The sequence below is a fragment of the Leopardus geoffroyi genome, chromosome D4, assembly GCF_018350155.1.
Source record: "Leopardus geoffroyi isolate Oge1 chromosome D4, O.geoffroyi_Oge1_pat1.0, whole genome shotgun sequence".
NCBI classification, from domain to species: domain Eukaryota; kingdom Metazoa; phylum Chordata; class Mammalia; order Carnivora; family Felidae; genus Leopardus; species Leopardus geoffroyi.
In genome coordinates, this window is record NC_059342.1 from 10303324 (window position 1) to 10327356 (window position 24033).

Consider the following 24033-nt stretch of genomic DNA (forward strand, 5'->3'; position numbering starts at 1 on the left):
TTTCCAGGAGCTCTTCAGAAGGTTCCAGATCTAACGCCTGTTGCTGTCCTCAGTGACTCAGATCATAACACGGCTTTACGCTGGCCTTTCCTCCTTCCTTCACTCTTCCTCCTTGGAACTACCACCGACCGTACCACAGCACAGCAGTCCTTGTCTTGAGCTCTGCTTTTCAGCAGAACCCAAGCGGAGACAGGCTTTCGTTATATCCCACCAAGTTGCCTAATAACAGAGTGTTGATGGGGTGGGGATGTGAGCTTGAAAGACAGATTTGACTTTGAATCCCAGCTCTGCCATTTACTGGTCACATTCTTTGGGAAAGTGACTTCGTGAAGCCAGTGGCTTTATTATCACAAACACCCACACTTTTTGTTGTTGTTGGGATTGAAAGAAAAATCTGGAAGTAATTTCAAAAATCTCTTCAAGAACTTAAGTTATGTCAACCAAAATCTACACATGAACTTGTACGATGGTGCTATGAAATGACCAATAAAACCAGTGAAAACCTTTAGAAAATTGGACCATGAGCCCAAGAAAATAAGGAAGTAAAGAGAAAAGCATCAAACATGAGAAAGTGGATACAGCCACAGGTGTAGTGTCAGGAGGCCACGCGGGAGTTGAAAACCCCACCACCTTGCCTCTCCCAGATCAAGGATTGCCACTGACCTTAGCCTAACCTTGGACTGTTACACAACCCTCGGAATGTATTTGATGCCACTTAACTATACACTTGAAAATGCCCATTTTTATGTTATATATATTTAGCATCGAAGAAAAAGTATAATTGCAAATAAATGAGGGGTGCTGGGTAGCTCAGTTGGTTGAGCATCTGACTCTTGATTTCAGCTGAGGCCATGATGCCAGGGTTGTGGGATCGAGCCCTGGACTGGGCTCTGCACTGAGCATGGAGCCAGCTTAGGATTCTCTCTCTCCTTTGCCCCTCCCCATTTGCGCGCGCGCTCTCTCTCTCTCTCTCTCTCTCTCTCAAAAAAACCAAAAATTATTAGTCCTTCACTGTGAAAGATGTTACTAACATGACCCAGCAAGCTCTGTGGACTGGAACAGGTAAGTGGAAGAAGACAATGCCCTGACCAAAAAGAAAACGGAAGATAAAGAAATGAAGAAAAGGAAATCATGAGATTGTTCTCTCACCTACTATTAAATGCGCCAGAGTGGTGCGTGGGCGGCTCGGTCAGTGAAGAGTTGGACTTCGGCTCAGGTCATGGTCTCACTGCTCGTGGGTTCCAGCCCCGCGTCAGGCTCTGTGCTGACCGCTTAGAGCCCAGACACTGCTTCAGATTCTGTGTCTCCTCCTCTCTCTGCCCCACCCCTGCTCAAATTCTGTCTCCCTTTCTCAAAAATAAAATACACATTAAAAGAATGTGTACCAGATATTTCCCGATAACAGAGCCAGCACGATCAAATCGGCAGTATCTGAGTCCCAACTACGAAGAGTCAGACCTCCTGTCACCTGAATTTGCAAAAGGAACGAATGCAGCCACTTTAGCAGTTTCCTCTCAACACCCGAAGTATCAGGTAGCACACACCTTTCCTAGAAAAGCAGAGCCAAACACAAGGAGAGAAATCCATCTCTCATCATGTAGTTCCTCTGCTAAGAAAGTTCTGGGGCGAGACAGCATAGCATGCTCTCCTTCTAGAGCCCAGTGCACTACTGCCCTTATTGGTAGTGGCTGGAGACGAGGTGACACTCACATTTGCTGTAATTACAATAAAGTGTTCCCGGCCTTGAAAACGATTTGGGGATAATGTCACTTACTGCATGGGGACACTTTTCTACCTATCAATGCCCAGAACAATACACAATAAACCTCTCTGGTTTAACAGCAGCAAAGTGCTATTCGCAGGATTAAAAAATGAGCAAATCATTTGCCTCCATTTCCTGGAGACAAACATTTGGTTTGATAAGTAAACAAAAAGTCATTTATACTCAAAAGACCACTCAGATGGATATAAGCAGTTCTGATTTACTCCAATGGGCCTGGAGGGGTTGTAATTTATTTCAGTCCACTTAGCGCTGTAACAACTGCTTTTCAAAAACCGACATTGATTCATGAAAATGAACATACGGACTCTCTTTGCAGCATAAACCCCAACAGCCTCAGGCAACAGAAATGTCGTACAAGGCTGTGCGAGGCTGGTATGTGGAAGCGAGCAATTACGCCGGTATTTAACGCAATCTATTGCTCATCAGAAAAGCGCTTAGCACAGGAGTCAGACCCAGACAGCCACTTAACTATCCCCTCCAGCGATTACACTCTCTCAACCCAAGAGTGTGTCAAATTAAAACAACTACACATTGACTTTTTGCTTCTGTAAACATTAAGGAGTGATTGACAACTTCAGGCTGCAGCCAGCCAGGCATTATCATCCCCCTCTCTTGCTTATCTGCTCTCTGCTCCCTAGTCTGTTTGCTTTGGAATATTCCTACAGAACACTGAAGGATTTCAGGGCTTTCCCCCCCGGAGCTCACCTAAGGAGAGTCTATCATCTCTTACATATAAACAGCTTCAGATCACCTTAAAAAACTGGGCATTTTAAAATTTAGTATTTGTCACTGTTCTTATAGAAAAACTCCATTTCCAATTAGAAAATTGGAAAATCAGTCAGTCTTTTACCCACACTACTATTCTCACTGCTCTACTATGATCCTGATGTTGGAAGGAGTCCCTCCCCCCCTTTTTTTTAAAATGTTTATTTATTTTTGAGAGAGAGAGAGAGAGAGAGAGAGCAAGCAGGGGAGGGGCAGAGAGAAAGGGAGACACAGAATCGGAAGCAGGCTCCAGGCTCTGAGCTGTCAGCACAGAGCCCAATGTGGGGCTGGAACTCACGTAATATGACATCACGGCCTGAGCCAAAGTCAGACACTTAACCGATTGAGACACCCAGGTGCCCCCCATTCCCTTCTTTATTCTATTCTCCTTTATTTCACAACTGTAAGGGGAAGAAAAAAGGTACAGTTGAGATAGCAGGGAGAGACAAGTAAACAAAAGTAAAAAAAAAATAACCAAGACGATCTATTCACCGATGATTTCCATGGGAATCTCCAACTGGCAACTTTATAGGCTTGTACTGTGGAATCTGACCCACAATGCCTAGTGTTCTCTGATGATCACAGAAAAAGGCCACAGATGAGTGTCAAATGTTAACCCTTCTGCCCCTTTTCCCTCTTGGTGCCAAGACCATTCAAAAGGGAAAGGAGCCTTCAATAAATGGTTCTGGGAAAACTGCATATCTACATGCAAAAAAGGATGAAGTTGGGGGCACCTACGTGGCTCGGTCGGTTGAGCGTCCAACTTTGGCTCAGGTCATGATTGTGGGTTCATGGGTTTGAGCCCCATCTCAGGCTCTGTGCTGACAGCTGAGAGCCTGGAACCTGGTTCATAGTCTGTGTCTCCCTCTCTCTCTGCCCCTCCCCTGCTCACTCTGTCTCTCCCTCTCATAAACATTAAAAAAAAGAATGAAATTGGACCCTTGCCTTACAGAAAAATGAACTCAAGATGGATCAAAGACCTAAATGTTAGAGCTTAAAGTACAGAACACTTGGAAGAAAACATGGGGGAGGGAAGCTTCATGATGTTAGATTTGGAAATGGCTTCTTGGATACAACCCCAAATGCACAGGCAACAGAAGAGAAAAGACAGATTGGATTTCATCACAATTAAAAAGGTCTGTGTGTATCAAAGGATACAACATAATCCAGAGTGAAATTCACAGAATGGGAAACCATATTTGCAAGTGGTTCCTCTGACAGGTGATCCATGCCACTTTTCTCCTCTAGGTTTTAATGCAAGCAAGCCCTGGTAAGTCCCCAAAGCTCACATGCCTTGCCATGGCCAGAAGGCACATTTTCTACCCATTCTTGGACTGAGATTAACCAAGTTCTAGTTTACTCACTTCCATCTGCTATTTAAAAGCAAAAGTGTACAACACGGGTCAGGTCCAAAGATGGGTTAGGCTACTGTTCCCTTTAATCATTCAATCACTTTTCCCTAAAAAGTCCTCCTCAACCCCACATGTTATTTGAAGAAGGGCCGATACTCCCACAAAAGTCAGACCTTTATTATATGTGCTGAATCTTTCCTTCTTTCTTTCTTTAATCTCTACACCCAATGTGGGCCTTGAACTCACGACCCCATGATCAAGAGTCATACGCTCTCCCAACTGAGCCAGCCAGGCATCCCAAAAGTTAGACTTTTAAAATAATGTTTGTTGAACTTGTGTTATTTGAGTGACTCCTCTGTCTCAGGTTTAAAGACCATGAGCCTCTTCCATAAGAAAGTAGCTCCCACTTGTCTAAGATGGAACCACCGTCCAATAGAACGCCTGTGATAATGGACATGTCTTATTTCTGCATTATCCAATATGGCGGCCACTAGCCACATGTGGTTGCTGGGCGCTAGAATGTGGCTAGTGTGACAGTAGAACTCGATTTTAAATTTTAATTCATTTAAATTAAAATAGCCCTATTTATTTGTCTATAGAAGACAGAAGCTCCTGTCTATAGAAGCCCCTGTATTTGATGGTGCAGGCCAAAGATAGCAGACTGAAGAGGAGAGCTGCAAGGCTGACAGTCTGAGGTTGGGAAGAGAAACACGGAGTCAGGAGACAGTCCATTCCAAGCTGTGCCACTTATTCCCTCTATTCAGAAGTTTGCTCTGCTCTAAAATAGGGTCAATGATTTTATCTCCACTTACCCATGGATTCAAAGAAAGATACTTGGTCTTCCTCCTTGGTTCCTCACATAGAGCTCCTAAAACCCTTGGAATTTCCTGAGTGATAAGGGAGATAGAAGCCTCTTTGATTTTGATAAGGTGGCACTTAGTGGGCCCCTAGACAGCTTTAGGATAGGGGTCGAGTGCCAAAAAGACTCAGGCTTAGTTAGAAGCTTGGAAGTTCTAGCCCTACCCCATCAACATCCAGGGGTGGGAGAGGGGCTGGGATTGAGTTAACCATCAATGGCCAATGATTCAATCAACCGTGCCTAATGATGAACCCTCCGTAAAACCCCTTTAATGACAGGGTTCAGAGAGCTTCTGGGTTAGTGAACACATTGAAGTGCTGTGAGGGTGGTGAGAAAAGGGCACGGAAACCCTCCACCCTGTCCCCATTCCATGCCTTATACATCTCTTCCATTTGGCTATTACTGAGTTCTATCCTCTATATTAAGCCAGTAATAATATGTAAAGTACTTTCCTGAGTTCTTTGAGTCATTCTACTGATTTATCAAACCTGTGGAGGAGTTGTGGGAACCCCCCAAATTGTAGTAGGCCAGACAAAAACATGGGTAGCCTGGAAACCCCATTTCTGGCTGGCATCTATAGTGGGGACAGTCTTGGGGGATTCGGCCCTTAACCTATGGGATCTGGGCTAACTTCGGGTAGTTAGTGTCAGAACCTAATTTAACCGCAGGACACCCAGTGGTGTCAGAAGGAAAACTCCTCCCACTACCTGACAAGACCGGTGTTAGGATCAAACAAAATGGGGGCATCTGGTTGGTTCAGTTGGTATAGCACATGACTCTTTGATCTTCGGGGTTGTGAGTTCAAGGCCCACATTGGGGGAGGAGCCTCCTTAAAAATAAAAAATAAAATAAAATAAAGTAAAGTAAAATACAATACAATACAATACAATACAATACAATAAAAAGGATTAAACAAAATGATGTATGTCAAAGGGCTTCTCTGGAGTAAGACATCATTTTTAGTATTTGGCTGATCTGTAAGGGACGTTAGCTGGGCCATGAGTGCTGTGATAAGTTCACCATAAGTAACCTTTGCATTGGTTCATAATAACATCTGGAAACAACGTGCTGCTGTCTCATTCATTTCCCTGTGTGTGAAGGCCCTAAATCTCTGCCACGATGGCTGGGAAAATAAGCAAAGACTAATTTGTAGCACTACGTTGGCGTGAATTGTTTAAAGTTATGCAGTGCGTTACAAGGGCAGTGATGACAAATTGGAAATCCTTCTCCCAAAATCAGAAATAGGAAAAAAAGAAAGTTACCAAACTCTTGTGGGGGGGGGGGGGGAATGCAGGAAAGAAGAGCAACAACCTGGAAGGGAAGTACTCCTGGTAACTGGAGTGTGCTCGACTGTGGAAGACTCCATCTCTGGAAAAAAAACCCTGCTTTGGGGATTTGACCGTGAGACCAGGGTTTGCCATGGGCTAATCGGCATGTCAGAGAGTTTGGAAGGCGAGTGAGTGGTCAGCAAATTCCAGACATTAGCACAGGACCAGGAACACACTGGTTCACCGGGCCTGGCCGTCCTTCTCCTATGTCCCAAGAACCTCATCAAGAGGAGGAGATGTTTAGAGACACTGAATTCTTCAACAGTGTTACAGACTCCACTGTGTTGCCCCAAATTCCTATGTGGAATCCCTAGACCCCAGTAAGACTGTATTGGAAATTGGGCCTTCAAGGAGATAGTTAACTGAGGTTAAATGGGGTCATACGGGTAGGGCCCCGGTTGGACAGGACTAGTATTCTTCTAAGAAGAATAAGAGAAGATCAGAGCTCTTTTCCTTTCTGGCTCTCTGAGCACACAGCGAGAAAAGGCCACGTGAGAAGGACACAGTGAGGCGGCCGGCCATAACCCCAACCACACCTTGACCTGGGACTTCTAACCTCCAGAGCTGTGAGGACATAAAGTTGTTATTTAACCCACCCAGTCTGTGTGAGTTTACTATGGCGGCCTGGCAGAAGAACATAAATGGTTATTAGCAGAAAACAAGAAGATAACACAGCCTTGCTTTGTTCAACGTCCGTATACACCCACTCCTCTCATTTCCTGTAGTAGGGTTCTACTCATTACAGGCATTCATGTGTTGAGTTGAAAGAGCTAGAGATTTACTAAAATGAGATTAAACACGTATTTCACCTTGAGAATCTTGCGGTTTAATAGTTTTGCTGGGCCCTGCGATAGTTTCTGAACTCAAAACCAACCAAGCCCTTCCACATAATGGAATACTGTTCGGCCACGACAAGGAACAAAGCGCTGTCACATGGGTACCACGTGGACAAACTTCAGAGACGTAATACTAAGTGAAAAAAAGCCATGCACTAAAGGTCACATCTTATAGCATTCTATTTATAGGAAATATCTAGAATAGGCAAATCCACAGACAGAAAATAGAACAGTAGCTTCTTCCAGGGGCTGGGAGGGAGGCAGAAATGAGGGGCGACTGCATACGGGGAACCTTTTGGGGTGATGGAAACATTCTGGGATTAGATTGTAGTCATGGTGGCACAATTTTGTCAACACACTAAAAACCACTGAACTGTACGCTTTAAGGAGATGAATTTTACGGTGTGTGAACTATGTATCAATAAAGCTGTTATAAGCAAACAAATCAATCAATCAAGCCCCAGGCCACCTCTTAACCGCGTTAGTAACAAAGGCAAACATGCCCCGGCAGGGCTACGTATTTGGAACCTTCGTCCATAAAGTTCGGTTGTGATCCCGGTTTCTACCTGAGGAAGCAAAACCTCCCCCTTAGGTTACAGAGAGACCTCGACCAAGTCCCGAATAAGAGCAAGACGGCTGGGCACGTGGCAACTCCCCTCCACCGCCCCGCCCCGCAAGGCTTTGATGAGGCAAAGCTGTTCTTCTGTGGACGGGAAGGGAAGGGCATGTGTTCCCGAGATCTGCTGACATGAAAGGGTCCCTGTCTCGTGCTCTCCACCATGGTTCACATCCCAGGCACGAGGCCAGGTCACTGCACTCCTGGAGTTTATTACTCGGGTACGGACCGAGCCGCCCGCATGTATCCTGGTGGCGGGCGGTGGGGAGACAGAGAGAAACTGGTCCTGCTGAGAGTTTCAAGAGTTGTCGTTGTGCCTGGCAAAACCGCACACGGACACAACTGAACCAAACACACAGACCGTGTACATTTCCATTCCGATGCTGAGCGGCCAGCGGAGTAATTTGTATTCGCTGCTGTATTAGTGGGACACTGAGAAACCCACAAACGGCTTTCACCAAAAGAGACCATCCCCAAGCACGGTCAGCGCTGCCTCTTGTACTATTTTTCATAGAAATATAAACGAAGCGACTCTTACAACTGCTGAAGATGCTTCCAGAAAGCATCGCTGGCCTGTGTCCACGTTTCATTTCTGCCTTTCACCCCAGCGCCCTAAATCGGTGCTTAAGACTTGAATGGAGCATGAAGATGGCTAGATTTAACAAATAAAAACACGGGACACTGAATTAAATTTAAATTTCAGACAAAATAGAGAACTTCTAGCATAATAAAGTGTTGTGGACATGATTATATTAAAATCATTTTTTGTGGTGCAATCTGAAATTTAACTTTAACTGGCCATCCTGCGTTTGATGGCGAAGCCCCCGAGGGACAGAATGCGTTGGGTTGACGTGGGGGCTATTCTCTCCCTCCCCTGGCACCGGAGCCAACAGACGGCTTCTGGCCCCTGTCCCACCTCTAGAGGCCAGCACCGCATTCCCGCAATTGTGTCCTGTGCCGCTTGAGGAAGCTCAGAAGTGGCACCGTTAATCAATCTCCAGTAAGAAGACATTGCGACTCAGAGAGAATGGCCAGAAGAAGAGCAGAGGGCAGGGGCGGGAGGGGGGCTTACCACTGCGTTTAAAGAAGGGGGAGGACCCCCACCCCAGGCTGGGTGTATACCGGGAGCCCCGGATTCACTGTAGTGACACCGGGAGCCCCGGATTCACTGTGGCGCCAGATACGAAAAGACCGCAAGACGGTTCTCCTGACGGGTTCCTGCTACACTGAAGACAGAATTTAAAAATATATGTGTTAAGAAGATGATCCTGGGGCTGCAGGGCCTGAATATTATTTTTTTATGGAGCTCATTTTTAATATCAGCACTTTTAGGGTGAATGTAAATAAACCCGATCATGCAATAAATTCAGTGTGCTCTTTTATTTTGCAGATTTAAGCTAAAACACCATAAATCTTTTCTTGGAAGCAGCATCTTTCAAGATAACAGAGGCAGCACTAGGATTTTGATACCCACTAGAAAAACCATAAATAAGCAACTGCCTTCACAGAGACCTCCCCAAGCGCATGTGCTCGGCTGACAGGTGCGGCGCTCCACGGCGGGCGGAGCGGTCCTGTGGGGTTTCTTCGCTTTGCCCCTCATCACAGGGATCATTCCCGCACATTGCAATAATCCTGGGAGAAAGGGTTCCTTGGCTTTGTAAGAAAGGATGGTGAAAATGACCAGTGGAGGCAGGACAGAGGCAACCCCACTTCCGCAGTGAAGTAACCATCTACCCTAGCCCCCCGCGAAGATTCCATAAAGTTATGCCAGTCTCAGTGAACAACGGTTGGAAGGCACATAAACGCTGGCCACCATTCTTTACAGCAGAAGCCCAGTTGGAAGCTGACCTCAGCCTATATTGTATACCCGTGTATATGCGCAAGATGGGAAGTATATGCCTATATATAAATACATATAAAGCTAACTTTCAGTGTTCGGAAAACAAAAGCTATCCCCATATAACAGCCAAATTCTGACATAACTCAATTTGGACACCTCATCTGGTGTGCAGTGCACTCATTCGCAGTGTAAACCCCACCGCGCCGGGCAATGATATACTGTAATGTCACATCGCAATCTGGATTTACTATAAAGGGCCGCTGACGAGCTTCAGAGCAGTAAACATTGCAGCGAGGTGTATTTCACACTGAGCTGGTTTTTATGAAGAACACTTCACCGCCCAGGCACGGCACCTGGATGATGGATGGTGAAAGATGCTTGACAAGCTTCATCATTGTTTGTAAATCTTAACTGTTCCTGCTCACTAACTCTGGAGGCAATTTTCAAAGACAGCGGCCGACAGAAGGACAGCACAGCTCTCCTGAAGGTTATTCAAGTTGTACTTGGCCTGGGCCGTGCCTCTGAGGAGCCGAGGGGGGGGAAATAAACTCCCGAGTTACTCCGCACCAGGCCGGGAAAGCATCACTGAGGCCCAGTGCATTCAGGTCAGACGGAGATGAAATCTCACGTGTGAGGACATCGGATGCTCTAGCCAGAGTGGCTGCTGTATCCCCCAAGTTTGTGCCCAGGGGGATGCTACCTCTTCAGGATTTTTAAGTAGAAATGGTCGCTGAATGAGCAACAGAATCGGCAAACTCAGTGATGTGTGATGTGCCCACAGAAGGCTGGGTTCCCTGCATGATCAGGCAGGCAGGGGACCAGACAGCTCACTTGAACTCCATCAACGTAAAATCAGCACAGACGACACGGACTCGCACGGCCTTCCAGTTAATTATGTTCAGTCTAGTTATGTCAGGACACGCAGGAGTTCCTAAAAGCATAGTTTCCAGAGCTCACCCTCTGTGCCCTGTTCTAGACCCATCTTCTTTAGCCCAAAGGAAAACCCCTGCAAAGGGGGCCCTGTAGACTGAACTTAGAGTTTTAAGAGAATAAATAAATTAAAGATGTAAAAAGAAGCCTCGTCATAAGCTGCGAACAGACCAGGGAGAATGTAAAATACTGCCTTTCTCAAAAACTATCTGGGGAAAACAGACAAGCCTTCAATTCACCCTAATTTCTTTTTAATGTTTATTTATTTTTGAGAGAGAAAGTGAGAGACAGAGAGAGAATGAGCAGAGAAAGAGGAGAGAGAAAGGTAGACACAGAATCTGAAGCAGGATCCAGGCTCCGAGCTGTCAGCACAGAGCCCAACGTGGGACTCGAACCCACAAGCCATGAGATCACGATCTGAGCTGAAGTCGGATGCTTAACCGACTGAGCCACCCAGGCAACCCTTATTCACCCTAATTTTAAAATAACACAGAATAGCCACAGAAAATAAAAATTACTATAAAAAAGTAGTTGATTGTGTTTCTATTTACATTTATAATTTCAAATCTGATAACTAGTTATTTAATTTTATTATGTCTGCCTTCATCAAATATCAACAGTCTGTCCTGTTAAATACAAAGAAAATACATATATAACCACAAGATTAAAAGTTGGCTTTACTGTGCTAAGTCAAAGAGACATTCTATAGTTTACATTTAGCTTTGGGAAAAGCAATGTAAATATTATACCTGATATGCTGGTGGGTTTTTTAAGTCTACTTTACAGCGTTGTTGTTGTTTTTGTTTTTGTTTTCTGTGATAACCACATACTATAGAAAGACATCCCTAGAAGGGTTATTCCTGCATGATGCATATGATGAAAGAGTAGGTTCCAGAGTTTTATTGTTACAGAAAAAGTATTACTATTGCATGCATATCTTTGATCTCAGCAGATAGAACATTTCCAACCCCCAATGACAGCCACCAATTCCATGAAAGTTTTTCACACATGAGAATGCCAGACTGTTGCTCAGTGAGGCCTTAGACAAGCTAAGTCAGTCATCACTGTTCCTCAGTTTCTCTATCTGCCACTTGGAAATGAGGACCTCTTCTCCTCTCACTGTCTCTGTGCCTCATTGTCCTCATCCATAATATGGGGGTAATAATACTACTGTAAGAATTGGGGGTGCCCGAATGGCTTAATCGGTTAAGCGTCTGACTCTTGATTTCAGCTCTGGTCGTGATCTCATGGTATGTGAGTTCAAGCCCTGCATCGGCCTCCGTGCTGACAGTGCAGTGCCTGTTTGGGATTCTCTCTCTCTCTCTGCCCCTCCCCAGCTCATGTGTACATGCTCTCTCTCTCTCACAAAACAAATAATGAAATAAACTTAAAAAAAATTAAATGAGGGGCACCTGGGTGGCTCAGTCAGTTAAGTGGTCAACTCTTGATTTCAGTTCAGGTCAGGAGATTGAGCCCATGTCGGGCTCTACACTGAGCATAGAGCCTGCTTAAGATTTTCTCTCTCTCTACCTGCCCCTACCCTGTTTGCATGTGCTCTCTCTCTCTCTCAGGGGAAAAAAAAAAAAAAAAGAATTAAATGAGTTATCCCCACCGAGCACACAGAACTTTGTCTTACAGACGTTGGAAGAGCTATCTAACTGTGAGGGAAGGGCGGGAAGAGAAACCATAAGATATCCTAGCAGAAGGAACGCCCGGAGGAGTGCTTCAGAGACCTGAGTTCCTATGCTGGCTCCTGTTCCTCAACACTGACGACAAGGCCAGAGATGTCACAGTGCCCCACCCCCACCTGGCCTCTCTTAAGTATGGTTAGTGAGGAAGCCCCTCTTGACCTCACTCGCAGGGCTGTGTTACTCATCAAAATAACAATATATGCAATATATGCAAAGAAATAAGTCTTTGAAGTTTGAGTTTTCCAAAGGGAATATGGGGAATATTCTACGTGACGTGAATCCAGGATACGTCGTAGCCTGGAGGTTGTACCTACATTTGCCCCTGTCTGCTTTATTTCACTGACTGGTTCACCAGAACACCTGACTCCAGGCTGGTGAGGCACCAGCAGGAAGGATCCAGAGGTCGGTTTCTTATTCATCCAAGAACCTACGAACGACCCCAGGAGCCCTTTGAGAACAGAGCATGATGTGAGGCCCCTGGCAAAGTGCAAACCTGAATGAGCACGATAGCTGTGCTCCCGGTGTGAGGCCACACTCTGATAACTCTTGCAGAAAGGGCTACAGTGAGTGAACTTCTTATGTGAGTCTGACCTTCCTCAGGTAGGTCCTTGGGAAGTGCCTGTTCTTTCTAGACTGGTGCTGGCCTGGTCAGGGGGCAGTGTTTTACACAGAAGACATGCCGGAGGCCCCTCAGTTCTCAATCTTTCCCACAGTTTGCCTTGTAGGGGGCTCTTTTCAAGTTGGAAGAAAAAGAGGTTTGAAGAAACAATGGAAATCAGTGTGCCCGCATCAAACGGCACCTCAGTTCGCTTTCAGGGATATTCTTTAGCTACAAAGAAACCTGCTGGTGTCCTTCCGTACCCCTCTTCCTTGGTTGTTCCCTCTGCTTTTCTTAGCAAACATATCACTTGTGATACGTTAAAAATAAGCCTCCAAAGCTGCTAGTTCTAAATGTTTATTATATACTTATTAAATTATTATGCTTCATCTTCCTTACTCAGAATACCACAATGACGAACTAATTTCAAGAATCACAATACACATGTGGTTAGTTTCAAACAGGGCCCCCGTAGGGCTAAACAATAGGCCCTCCTTAGATTGTAATGACTTTTATTTGCACAGTCCACTGCCAGTCACCCGCAGGAATAGAAGATATTTAAGACATGGTGACAGGTCTTCATATGGGAATAAGGGAGTTGACAACTTCCTCCATGCCTTTTTAACATAATTGTTTATGTGGCCCATATAGAATAGGTAAAGCTGTTATTACATTTTTCAACTTTCCAGATGAGGGAAGTAAGGCTGGAAGAGATTAAATGAGCATGGTACAATCAGGCCCAGAGCTAGGGATCTGAGCCAGATCTCCTCTCCTGGGGTGGGATCCATTGCCTTGCACACACTGGCCTCTATGGTCATTGCCAACGAATGCCCCACATACTTTTCTGTGCAAAGCTGGAGCTGAAAATAAAATGGTTACATAAAGACAGGTTTACTAGTCAAGTGCTTTTCTTTAAAATTTAGCAAATGGTAAGTCATTTCCTAAAGAGCCAAGTTTAAACTTAACATTTTATAAATGTTGCATAAAACATACTCAGCTTTCCTTAAAGCAGAGAAAGAAAAGGGTCAATGTTTTTCTCCCCTGCAGGCTTGCCATACACTTCAGAGCAGAATACACACAAGAAAAGCAGCCCTCGGATGCCTTGGCCTCCCCTCCTTCCTGTCTGAGCAGGACTCTAAAACATTTCCAGAACATCTTTCTCCCTGACAAGAAGAACTGCCTGAAATGTCAACACACCCCTTGCAGAAAGGAATGGTGGAAGTTTGTACAGTATTTCGCCGTCTCTTGCTGCATTTTGTGATTTACAGAGCTTGTTTCCATAGGCGACATGATTTCATCCTCATAACACCTGTGTGGGTTTGACACATCCCACCCCTTCGCCTTCTGTTAAGGGGTGAGGGAAGCAAGGGTCCAGGAGGAGAGTCTGGTACTCCCAAGGCTACACAGCTGGTTAGTGGTGGCTCCACTGAGATGCTAAGCACAGAATGTTTCCAGCACCCCACCCAGGGGCCGTGGCAGAAGCTCACATCCCCTCACGAAAGGGCGGTGGTGACATCCCAGATCGTGAGCAGGGGGAGACCTGAGGGTGCTTCCAACAGGCAGCGCCGCGTCAGTGTTCTCACCTGAGAAATGAGATGGATGGTCTTTTGCTAAAATCCAACATGCGGCAGGAAGCCAAACCACTCCATGGGGTGAAAGCTTAACCACTTTGTGTGTGGTCATGACAACAGTGGGGGAGGGAGCTGATGCCATCAGTGAAATCGGGCACCTCTAGAGTCACTCAGCTACAACATTGCTAATGCCGAATGGATTAAAAAAGTCATGTCTGGGAACGCCTAGACTTCTGCAAGCTTCCCAGACATCACAGAAGGAAGACAAGGCCTTCTACTCAGAGAGGCCCTTCCACTGTCCTTGGCCATCTGACCTTTGGGGGAAAACGTAAATGCTTTGTATCTTGCTTCACGGAGCTGCTGACATCCTATGTGTGCAAAATGAATAATACAAGAAAAGCTCATAATATATAAGGAGCATCTCAAATGAGTATTTCCTTCTCCCGGAAAGAGCAGAGGTTGAATGTTAAAGGAAGGGTGTTTGCACAGGGGCCTGCCACTTGGGTCTGCCCTGAAAGGCGCCAAAGAACCAGAAGAAACCGAAACGTACCAGCTCTAACTTTACACCGAGACTGCAAAATAAACAGACAAAAAAATCAAAGCGTGTTCATCTTCCTCATTGTGAACTGAAACCGTTTCGCAGGGGTTGGCCAGTCAAGTATACTCCAAGAACCTATACGCAAGAATCCAACACGTAGAGAAAGATGCCTGCTTATGGACAGGAAATGTTGCCCGCCCATAAGCACGGGTGTATCTGTTAACGCAGAGACACTGCTGTGGAGACGCACCTCTTTACTGGGAGCCAGGAAGCGTTAGTTTCAGGGCGGTCCTGCCACCATTTCGGGAACCACCTGCATCTGTTACTATGAACATTTTACAATCTCCCACGGTCTGATGCTTTAATAAGATACAACAAAAATGAATTACTAAGATCATAATAAAAAGATGGAAAGTAACAAGAGCTGGCTGGAGAAATCGGAACCCTCATACACTGGTGGGAACGTACAATGGTGTGGCAGAGGAGTTTGACAGGTCCTCAAAAAGTTAAACACAGACTTATACGATCTAGCAATTCCGCTGCTGAGGATGTACTCGGAAGAGCTGAAAGCGGGTCTTCAAATAAAGAACACGAAGATTCCCGGCGGTGCTATTCACAATAACCAGTAAAAGGTACTAACGACCCAAATGTCCATCAAGTGATGAACAGAAGACGATGTGGTTTAGTCACACAATGGACTCTCAGTAGGCCATAAAAAGGAGTGAAGTACTTACTACCTGTCACAACGTGGAAGAACCCTGAAAATGTTACTTACGCTAAGGGAAAGAAGCCAGTCACAAAACACCACATGTTGTATGATTCCCATGAACCTTCCAGAATAGGCAAGTCCATTAAGACAGAAAGCAAATTAGGGGCGCCTGGGTGGCGCAGTCGGTTAAGCGTCCGACTTCAGCCAGGTCACGATCTCGCGGCCCGTGAGTTCGAGCCCCGCATCAGGCTCTGGGCTGATGGCTCAGAGCCTGGAGCCTGTTTCCGATTCTGTGTCTCCCTCTCTCTCTGCCCCTCCCCCGTTCATGCTCTGTCTCTCTCTGTCCCAAAATAAATAAATAAACATTGAAAAAAAAAAAAATTAAGACAGAAAGCAAATTTGTGGTTGCCAGGGCGCTGGGGGTGGGGGGAGTAGGGTTGAGTAAGGGAAGACCACTTAGTGGGTATGGGATTTCCTTCTGGGGAGATAAAGATGCCTTTGAACTAAATAAAGGTCATGACTGCTGAACACTGCAAAGGTCCTAAGCGCCGCTTAATTGTATACTTCAAAATGGTGAATCGTTAATTTTATGACAGGTGGATTGTGCTTCCAAAACAAACAAACAAACAAACAAACAAATTCCTAGAAAAAGGAAAGACAAAAAAATTCAAGCCCCCAGTTTCAAGTGAGAGTCAACAGACATAAAATCGCTGTGTCAAACTAAGTTTTTGTTTGCTTTTAGGTCCTTTGCTTACCTCTCCTTACACCAGTAACTCAGCACTCAGAGCCGCCCCCCACCCCCACCCCAGGATCCCATCTGGTCTTGCTGACTCAACACCCTGCCACAGAACCTGCTGGCGGTGGCCCTGCCCCACACACCCCATACCAGCAAACTTCCCTCCACGAGATCACTCCCGTCAGCACAGAAGCCCGTCTCCTTTCTTCGAAAAAGACAGAAAGATCTTCCTTGAACTCCGCTCCCCCTCCTGCGGCTAGCCCATGTCACTTCTGCCCTCCCAGCAGAACTCCCTGAAGACCTGTCTGTGCCCAGCCTGGGGGGCCCCCAACCTTCTCTCCCACGCACTCCCGAATGCAGCCCGGCTTTGGTTCCCACCTCCAACCCCGCTGGCCTCGGTCCCCCATCATTTCTTCCTCCCAACAGCCAGTGGTCGATCCCAGCCCTCATCTGACCCACCAACTTCCGTGGCTCTGTTCAACGCACCGTTGTCTTCGCATGGCTTCCAAGACAGCATCCCCGCGAGCTCTCCCCCCACCCCACGGGCTGCTCCTGTCACGGTCTCCTTCACTGGTCCTCTTCATGTGCGACGCACCTGCGGAGACTGGAGGGCCCTGGGGCTCCAACTTCCATCATTCGTTCTGCTCTGTCTACACTCGCTTCCCTGGGGGCTTTCATCACACTGGCTTCAAGGAACACTGAGGCACGGAACTCACAGGTTTGTTTTTTTTTTTTTTAAGTTTTTTTTTTTAATGTTTATTTACTTTTTGAGAGAGAGAGAGAGAGAGAGAGACAGAGTTTGAGAGGGGGAGGGCCAGACAGGGAGGGAGACACAAAATGTGAAGCAGGCTCCGGGCTCTGAGCTGTCAGCACAGAGCCCGACCTTCCCACAGCTGTGAGGTCATGACCTGAGCTGAAGTCGAATGCGTAACTGACTGAGCCACCCAGGCACCCCACTCGCAGGCTTTTTTATTTCCAGCAACGGTCTCTCAGCTTGGGACTTCATACATCCAATTCCTACTGGACGATCCACTCGGATGACTCATGAACATCTCTAACTTCCTATGTGCAGAATTCAAGTCCTAGCTCCCCACAAACCTCTTTTTCCCACGGTCTTCTTTACCTCAATAAATGGAAACTCCTGGGTCAGGTCAGAACTTAGGGAGTCCTCCCTCACTTCCCCCTTGCTGGCCCATCCCAAATCCATGAGCAAATCCTGCTGGTTCTCTCTCCAAAATGGATCTAGAGGGGCGCCTGGGTGGTGCAGTCGGTTAAGCGTCCGACTTCAGCCAGGTCACGACCTCGCGGTCCGTGAGTTCGAGCCCCGCGTCGGGCTCTGGGCTGATGGCTCAGAGCCTGGAGCCTGTTTCCGATTCTGTGTCTCCCTCTCTCTCTGTCCCTCCCCCGTTCATGCTCTGTCTCTCTCTGTCCCAAAAATAAATAAACGTTGAAAAAAAAAAAAACAAAAACAAAAACAAAAACAAAAAACAAAACGGATCTAGAACGAAACCACCTGCCTCACCACCACACTCCCACCCTCACCAAGCCACTGCCACCTTCTGCAACGATTATGACAACTTCTGCCGCCCCCCCCCCCCGCCTCCACCTTCATCCCTACCGTCTGTCCTTACGCAGCTACGAGCGTGATCTTCCAAAACCACAAAACAGACATATCTCCCATGTCACCTCTTCACTGGAACTCCATGGCTTCTCGTGTCACTTGAAATAAAAGCCAAAGTGCTCGCGGTGGCTTACAAAGTCCTACACCACGACCAGGCCTCGCCATCTCTCTGATTACCTCCTGACATGGAGTCAGGACATGGAAAGGGGAAGAAATGCTTCCCAGCTTTTTGACAAAGAAAGCCATTAAACAGCAACACAGGAAAATGGAAACTTTCCCTGTAATCCTCCCCCACACACAATCTATTCATACGTTGCAATCTGCAGCAAAAGCAGATGAAAACTTTGAACCGGGACTCATTTAAGCGGTACAGAGGTTAAGCTTGTCTTGAAAGAAACTGAAGAGGGGTGACTGGGTGGCTCGGTCAGTTAAGCACCTGATTCGGCTCGGGTCATGATCACAGTTTGTGAGTTCGAGCCTCGCACTGGGCTCTGTGCTGACAGCTCAGAGCCTGGAGCCGGCTTCGGATTCTGTGTCTCCCTCTCTGTCTGCCCTTCTCCCCCACTCGTTGTCTCTCTCTCTCTCTCTTTCTCTCTTTCTCCCTCCTCTCTTAAAAATAAAACATTAAAAAAAATTTTTTTTTAATGTTTTATTTCTGAGACAAAGAGAGACAGAAAATGAGCAGTGGAGGGGCAGAGAGAGAGGGAGACACAGAATCCTAAGCAGGATCCAGGCTCTGAGCTGTCAGCACAGAGCCCGACATGGGGCTCGAACTCACAAACCACAAGATCATGACCTGAGCTGAAGTCGGACACTTAGCCAACTGAGCCACCTAGGCACCCCTCAAAAATACACATTTAAAAAAAAAGAAACTGAAGAAAAATTTAATTTAATGGACAAATGTACACTTTAAACATTAAACCTACTGCAAACCAACCAACTTTTCTAATTACTTACAAGTCCCCACTTAGATCTTCCAATCATATCTTACTAACTCAACCAATCAAAGGATCTCAACTCAAACATGACAGGAGTGAGAAACGCAACTGGCTGATGGCCAGCCTCTGCCACCTTGTCACAAGTGAACACACTGCTGCCCCTACCCCCGCCCACTGCACCCTGCCGCCAGCCTCAGCCCCACTTGGCAAAAGGGCCTACGTTGCCCCAAGTGCTTCCTGCTTGTGTCAGTGCTGACGGTAAAACTGAGGATCCATCGTTCCAAGAGATAACGCCTAGGGTGTCCTTGGTGGCCCCCAAACACAACTTCCTCTTCCCTTCCATCTGCTCTGTAAACACTGCATGCAACGCAGAAGCCCCAGATACCAGGCGCTTGGAAGTCATGAAGCCGCATGTCTTTAAAAAATTAGCTGACATGTAGATTTTCTATGAATTCACATTCTCCTGCTCCATGGCAACTGGAAAGCAGAGGTTACTGAGTTTCACTGTGGCCCTTCCCAGCTAAGCCCCTCCAGTGGGAAGCTCCACCCTCCTGATTAATTAGTGGTGAGTGGGCGGGGCGCCAGAAGCGCAAGTCTGAGGCCTCCTCTCACTTTCAAGCCCAAGTATCACTCACTAGCGAAGTTGTAACCAATCCTCGCGATTATTCACACAGTTATTTCCCTCTGAGCGCTGGTCCTTCCGGTCCTGGACTGTAACCTCTCTCCTTCTGAGCCTCTGCCTTTGCTGCCATAAATTCAAAAACCCCCTGCTCCTCCTCAGAGCTGTCCCTCTCCGCTCTAATAAATTTCCTCTTATCTTTTTATCTTCCTGCCCTGCTCTGAATTTACACCTTTCTCTCAAGAGTGTGAGTGGCTTCTGAAAATATTCCATTATTCCAGGAGCAAGAAGCTCAGGCAATTTCTTCCTGGAAGTAGGTTTCGCTCCTAATTTTCGTACGAACGAACGTTTCTTTAACTGCTTCATCGCTAAATTCTGCACTGACTCCATCAGACAAGGAGTTAGGATCCTGACCCTTTAGGCTGGTATTTCTTTACAGAGCGAGCTCACTTAAAAAATAATACATGATTCATTTGTTCATTCATTCATCCACTGGCTCAACCAATCAACAACAAATAAAAGGCATCACAGCAGATAAAAAGGTATGTAACATGTGTTCTCTGTCCCTAAAGAGCTTAAAATCCAGAAAAATACATAGAATCAGAGACAGTAAGAAAGAAGGACCATATGGGCATACGTTCTATGGTATAAGTATTTATAATACAGAGTTGTGTTTGTACACTCCTGACAAGACGAGTCAAAGTAAAAAAAAAAAAAAATCGTGTACTTCCATCCGTCTATAGTTCAAAGTGATCAGTTCCCTTGTACTCCATATTCAACATTAATGAAGTCCTCTATTTCATCTTGGTATGGCAAATAAAGTATAAATTGCCCACCTTTTTTAGACTTGTTTTGAACTTGGAAATCAAAGCATGGTTCTGATTCTCCTTCCCTAAATACTTGCTTTACCAAGAGAGTCAAGTTATTTTGTAGATGGTCAAGTTATTTTGAAAACCTCTCTTTTTATGTAGTATAGGGTGGGTTCCAAGAGTCGATTTACTACCACACCACTTGCTACTGCCCTGATTTCTACTTCTGCCTTGAACGTATACGCATCTCACTTTCCTAGGTCAAAAGATAAAGCTTAAATATAAAGATCTTAAAAATGGGGTCTGGAAACACAGCCGCCATAAGAGACCTGCCCATCTTTAACAGTGTAAATACTGGGGAGAAGGTTAAAATTGAAGTTGAGGAACTGTGTATTTCAAAGTGCTTTGGCTCATTAAAGTCATTTTTATTTTAAAGCCTTTATACCAGAGTTATTTGCATTGCTACTGCATAAACTCTGAGGCCTATGGTATTCAAAAATGTTTTATTATTCTATTCGCTCCCCCAAAAGATGAATACGCCTTCAATTTGAGAATGGAAAAGTTTTGGAAAACAGGTATTCAGTACGCAGAAACACTTCGCCAAAAATGATCAGGATTTGAACCACGGTTTCCTTTGAGTTTGTATTTCATATTGATACTCCTGAAAATATATTTGTTAGCTTCTGATGGGAGGGAGGCTCTCACTGTATTCTTGGCACTCCAGCTATTCAGAAAAGAATCATGTGGTATTAATTTAGAGAAGCAAAAACATCCCACAACTAAAAGCTGTAAAGAATACTCACAGAGGAGGCACAGTGATCTTCCAAGGGCTCCTGACCGGCAAGCCCTCGGAGAGGTCTAGAGAGTCGGCCTTGGACGCTCGGCCTCCCTCCACCCCAATCCAGGCTCTGCACAACTGGGCACCTACCGCTTGCTTTGGCTTCCGAGTAAGAGGGGCCTTCCTCGAAAGTGAAGATCTGGGACACGCTCTGGCCCAGGTAGGAGGGAGGCGGGTAGTAAGAATGCATTCTGTACTGGGAGCTCATTGCATGGCGGTTCTCCGAGTTCTTCATCTGCTTGAGAAAAAAAGAAAGGCGACGTTGAGCCCAAAGCTGCATTTTACAATTATTACAAGACCTGCCTCTAAGGGGAATAGCCCACTGATGCTGGGAGTATCCTCAACCATGAACAGAGCATGGACCCCAGCTATACTAAGGATGTGTGCATCCTCACAGTGCCTCTTCTATCTTGGGGTCCCTACTAGAGCTCCCCTAAAACCCCACTTAGTCACATGATACTCAATTAACCAGCCCTACGGAAAACACAGCAATAGAGAGGAGACAGCACGGCGTAGGAGCTGGCTCGTCGCTGTAACTCCGTCTAACTTATTTGGCCAGGAGCCTCATGTGTAAACCTGGCATCTTACCTTGGGTTAGCTCACGGTATTCAGAGAAAAAGAATATTTTAGAGGCGCCCGGGTGGCTCAGGTCATGATCTCACGGTTCAGGAGCTGGAGCCTGCTTTGGATTCTGTGTCTCCCTCTCTCTGCCCCTCCCCTGCTCACGCACTGTCTCTCTCTCTCTCTCTCAAAAATAAGTAAAAATATTTTTTAAGAAAGACAACACACAAAGCATGTGTAAGGGTAAGCTGTTGTCATCACGATGGTGATGTGCTGGATACTGTCCTCAACGTCTGTTCCCACCCTGTTCCATGCTCTTCCTGCAGCAAGAAACCCAAGTGTGGGATCTCCGCTTCCCAGACCCTCCTGTCACCAGGGTTCTGGAGGTGATGCGGATTCTGCAAACCGGACATGCAGTGAGACGTGGAGGGCAGAAGGCAGGCACGTGCCGTCCCCTCCAGCAGCGGTGGCAGCCAGCCTCAGTGGTCATGTGTCTTTATGGCAACTGGACTCTGTCTTTGGGACAGTGAGGCAGCTTTTAACTAAGGAGCAGCACCCCATCGCTTCCTGACCTCTCACTCAAAGACTTAAAAGGGCCCCCTTCTGCTTTCTCAGCACTTCCTGGCCATTTCCACAAACATGGAGACCTGTTCTGTTTCCCGCATGGCCCCTGGAACAGACACAGAGCTTTACACATGTGATCGTTATCTCCCCAGCAAGAACAGCTAGACTTCAATGATTTTTTTTTAATTTTTTTTTTTCAACGTTTATTTATTTTTGGGACAGAGAGAGACAGAGCATGAATGGGGGAGGGGCAGAGAGAGAGGGAGACACAGAATGGAAACAGGCTCCAGGCTCTGAGCCATCAGCCCAGAGCCCAATGCGGGGCTCGAACTCACGGACTGCGAGATCGTGACCTGGCTGAAGTCGGACGCTTAACCGACTGCGCCACCCAGGCGCCCCAAGACTTCAATGATTTATACTGCATTTAAAAAATTAAACTTAGGGGCACCTGGGTGGCTCAAGTCAGTTAAGCTTTCGACTTCAGCTCAGGTCATGATCTCATGGCCTAGGAGTTCAAGCCCCGCATCAGGCTCTCTCTCTGTCAGCACAGAGCCCGCTTCAGATCCTCTGTCTCCCTTGCTCCCTGCCGCTCCCCTGCTCACATGCTATCTCAACAATAAACAAAAAAATTAAATTTAGGTGACATTAACTTTATTTAAAAGTCAATTTAAGGGAACGTTCAGGAAAAATCAATATTGTCCAAGGATTAAAGAGTAATTTCAAAATCATGTCTTTCAATCAAATAAATCATACTAACATGACAGAGGCTGGCAGGGTTCCCCAAGATTATCTATGAATGTTAAATTTTGGACAGTTTTCCAATTACTACAGGCCTACGTGTACTTTGAATGTTTGACGCGGAAAGGCCGGAGTTCCTAACCTTGTGTCTGCCGATTTGAGAAGCTCAAGGGACTCATTTTTGCCTCTCCCAAGTGCCCCCCCACCAGCACAAATGAATGCTCTGATGGGCACATTACTTCTTGGAGAAGCCCAGAAGACTCTATTCTGGTTGATTAATTTCTTTCAACTGAAGTTTTCTGGGAAGTTCCCTTTACTCTTTCCAGTTGGTTTCCCTGAAGCATATGAAACAGTATCTCTCCTAGCTCAGTCACCCAATTTTCATCTTCTACCTTCACCTAAGTCCTTACTAGGAGGGCAAGCAAGCCATACTTGGAAATAGGCAAAGGGGAAAAATTGGCTGCCCTTAATGAGCAGCCCACATCAGGAGAGCAATTAAGGGGCCATGAAATCATTTAGGAGGGTGGTGACAATCAGCAGTCACCTAACTGCACAGCACCCAGTTATCAGTTAAACCAGTGCATCCCAGGACTCTCTTACTGGGCGTGCAAATGGCCTGAGGCTAAGTGGATCCTGATTCAGTAAATATGGGGCGGGGCCTCAGTCTGGCACAGTCCCAGGAGATGCTGATTCTGCTGGCTCAAAACTCTCACTTTGGTGACCAGGGACTAGAGCAAATGATACATTCTCTCCTACTTCACACCCGTAAGAGGCCAGCGACCAACACGGTTTACAACCATCAACTTTCCACTTGAGCTGAGGGAGGATGGAAACGAAGTAAAGAGCACTTTAACTTTTCACTGTTTTTCTTTTCATACGTGAGATTCCTCGGCGTGAAAGGAATCTTTTCGGGGGTCTGCCGCCATCTAGAATCGCTGCGGTGGTGGTAACAACCTCAAACAATCTTCAAACCCTCAAACAGCCGTTTCTGCCTCTACACACTTCCCTCAAGTCAATTACACAGTCTAAGTAATGAACACTGAATGGGAAGCCAGCGGTCAGCTTTAGAGCACAAAGCGCCATCATACACACGATGAAGCCTCCTCACCACCCACTCCAGGCACGGAGCTGGTGACATCTCCTCCCGGTGTGACAACATCTGCAAGTCAGTTCTTCAAGAAAAATGCTTTTCA

General features: G+C 46.2%; 1 protein-coding gene across 2 annotated transcripts in view; it reads right to left on the reverse strand.

The window, feature by feature from the left end:
- DMRT1 (doublesex and mab-3 related transcription factor 1) overlaps positions 1-24033 on the reverse strand; it is a 110696-nt gene that overhangs the window by 23993 nt on the left and 62670 nt on the right. Inside the window, exon 4 of one of the 2 annotated variants that reach the window (XM_045468330.1) lies at positions 21068-21215. In XM_045468330.1, the coding sequence (XP_045324286.1) occupies positions 21068-21215 (148 nt within the window). The remainder of the gene's footprint in view (positions 1-21067; positions 21216-24033) is intronic. The other variant, XM_045468331.1, reaches the window with a different exon arrangement.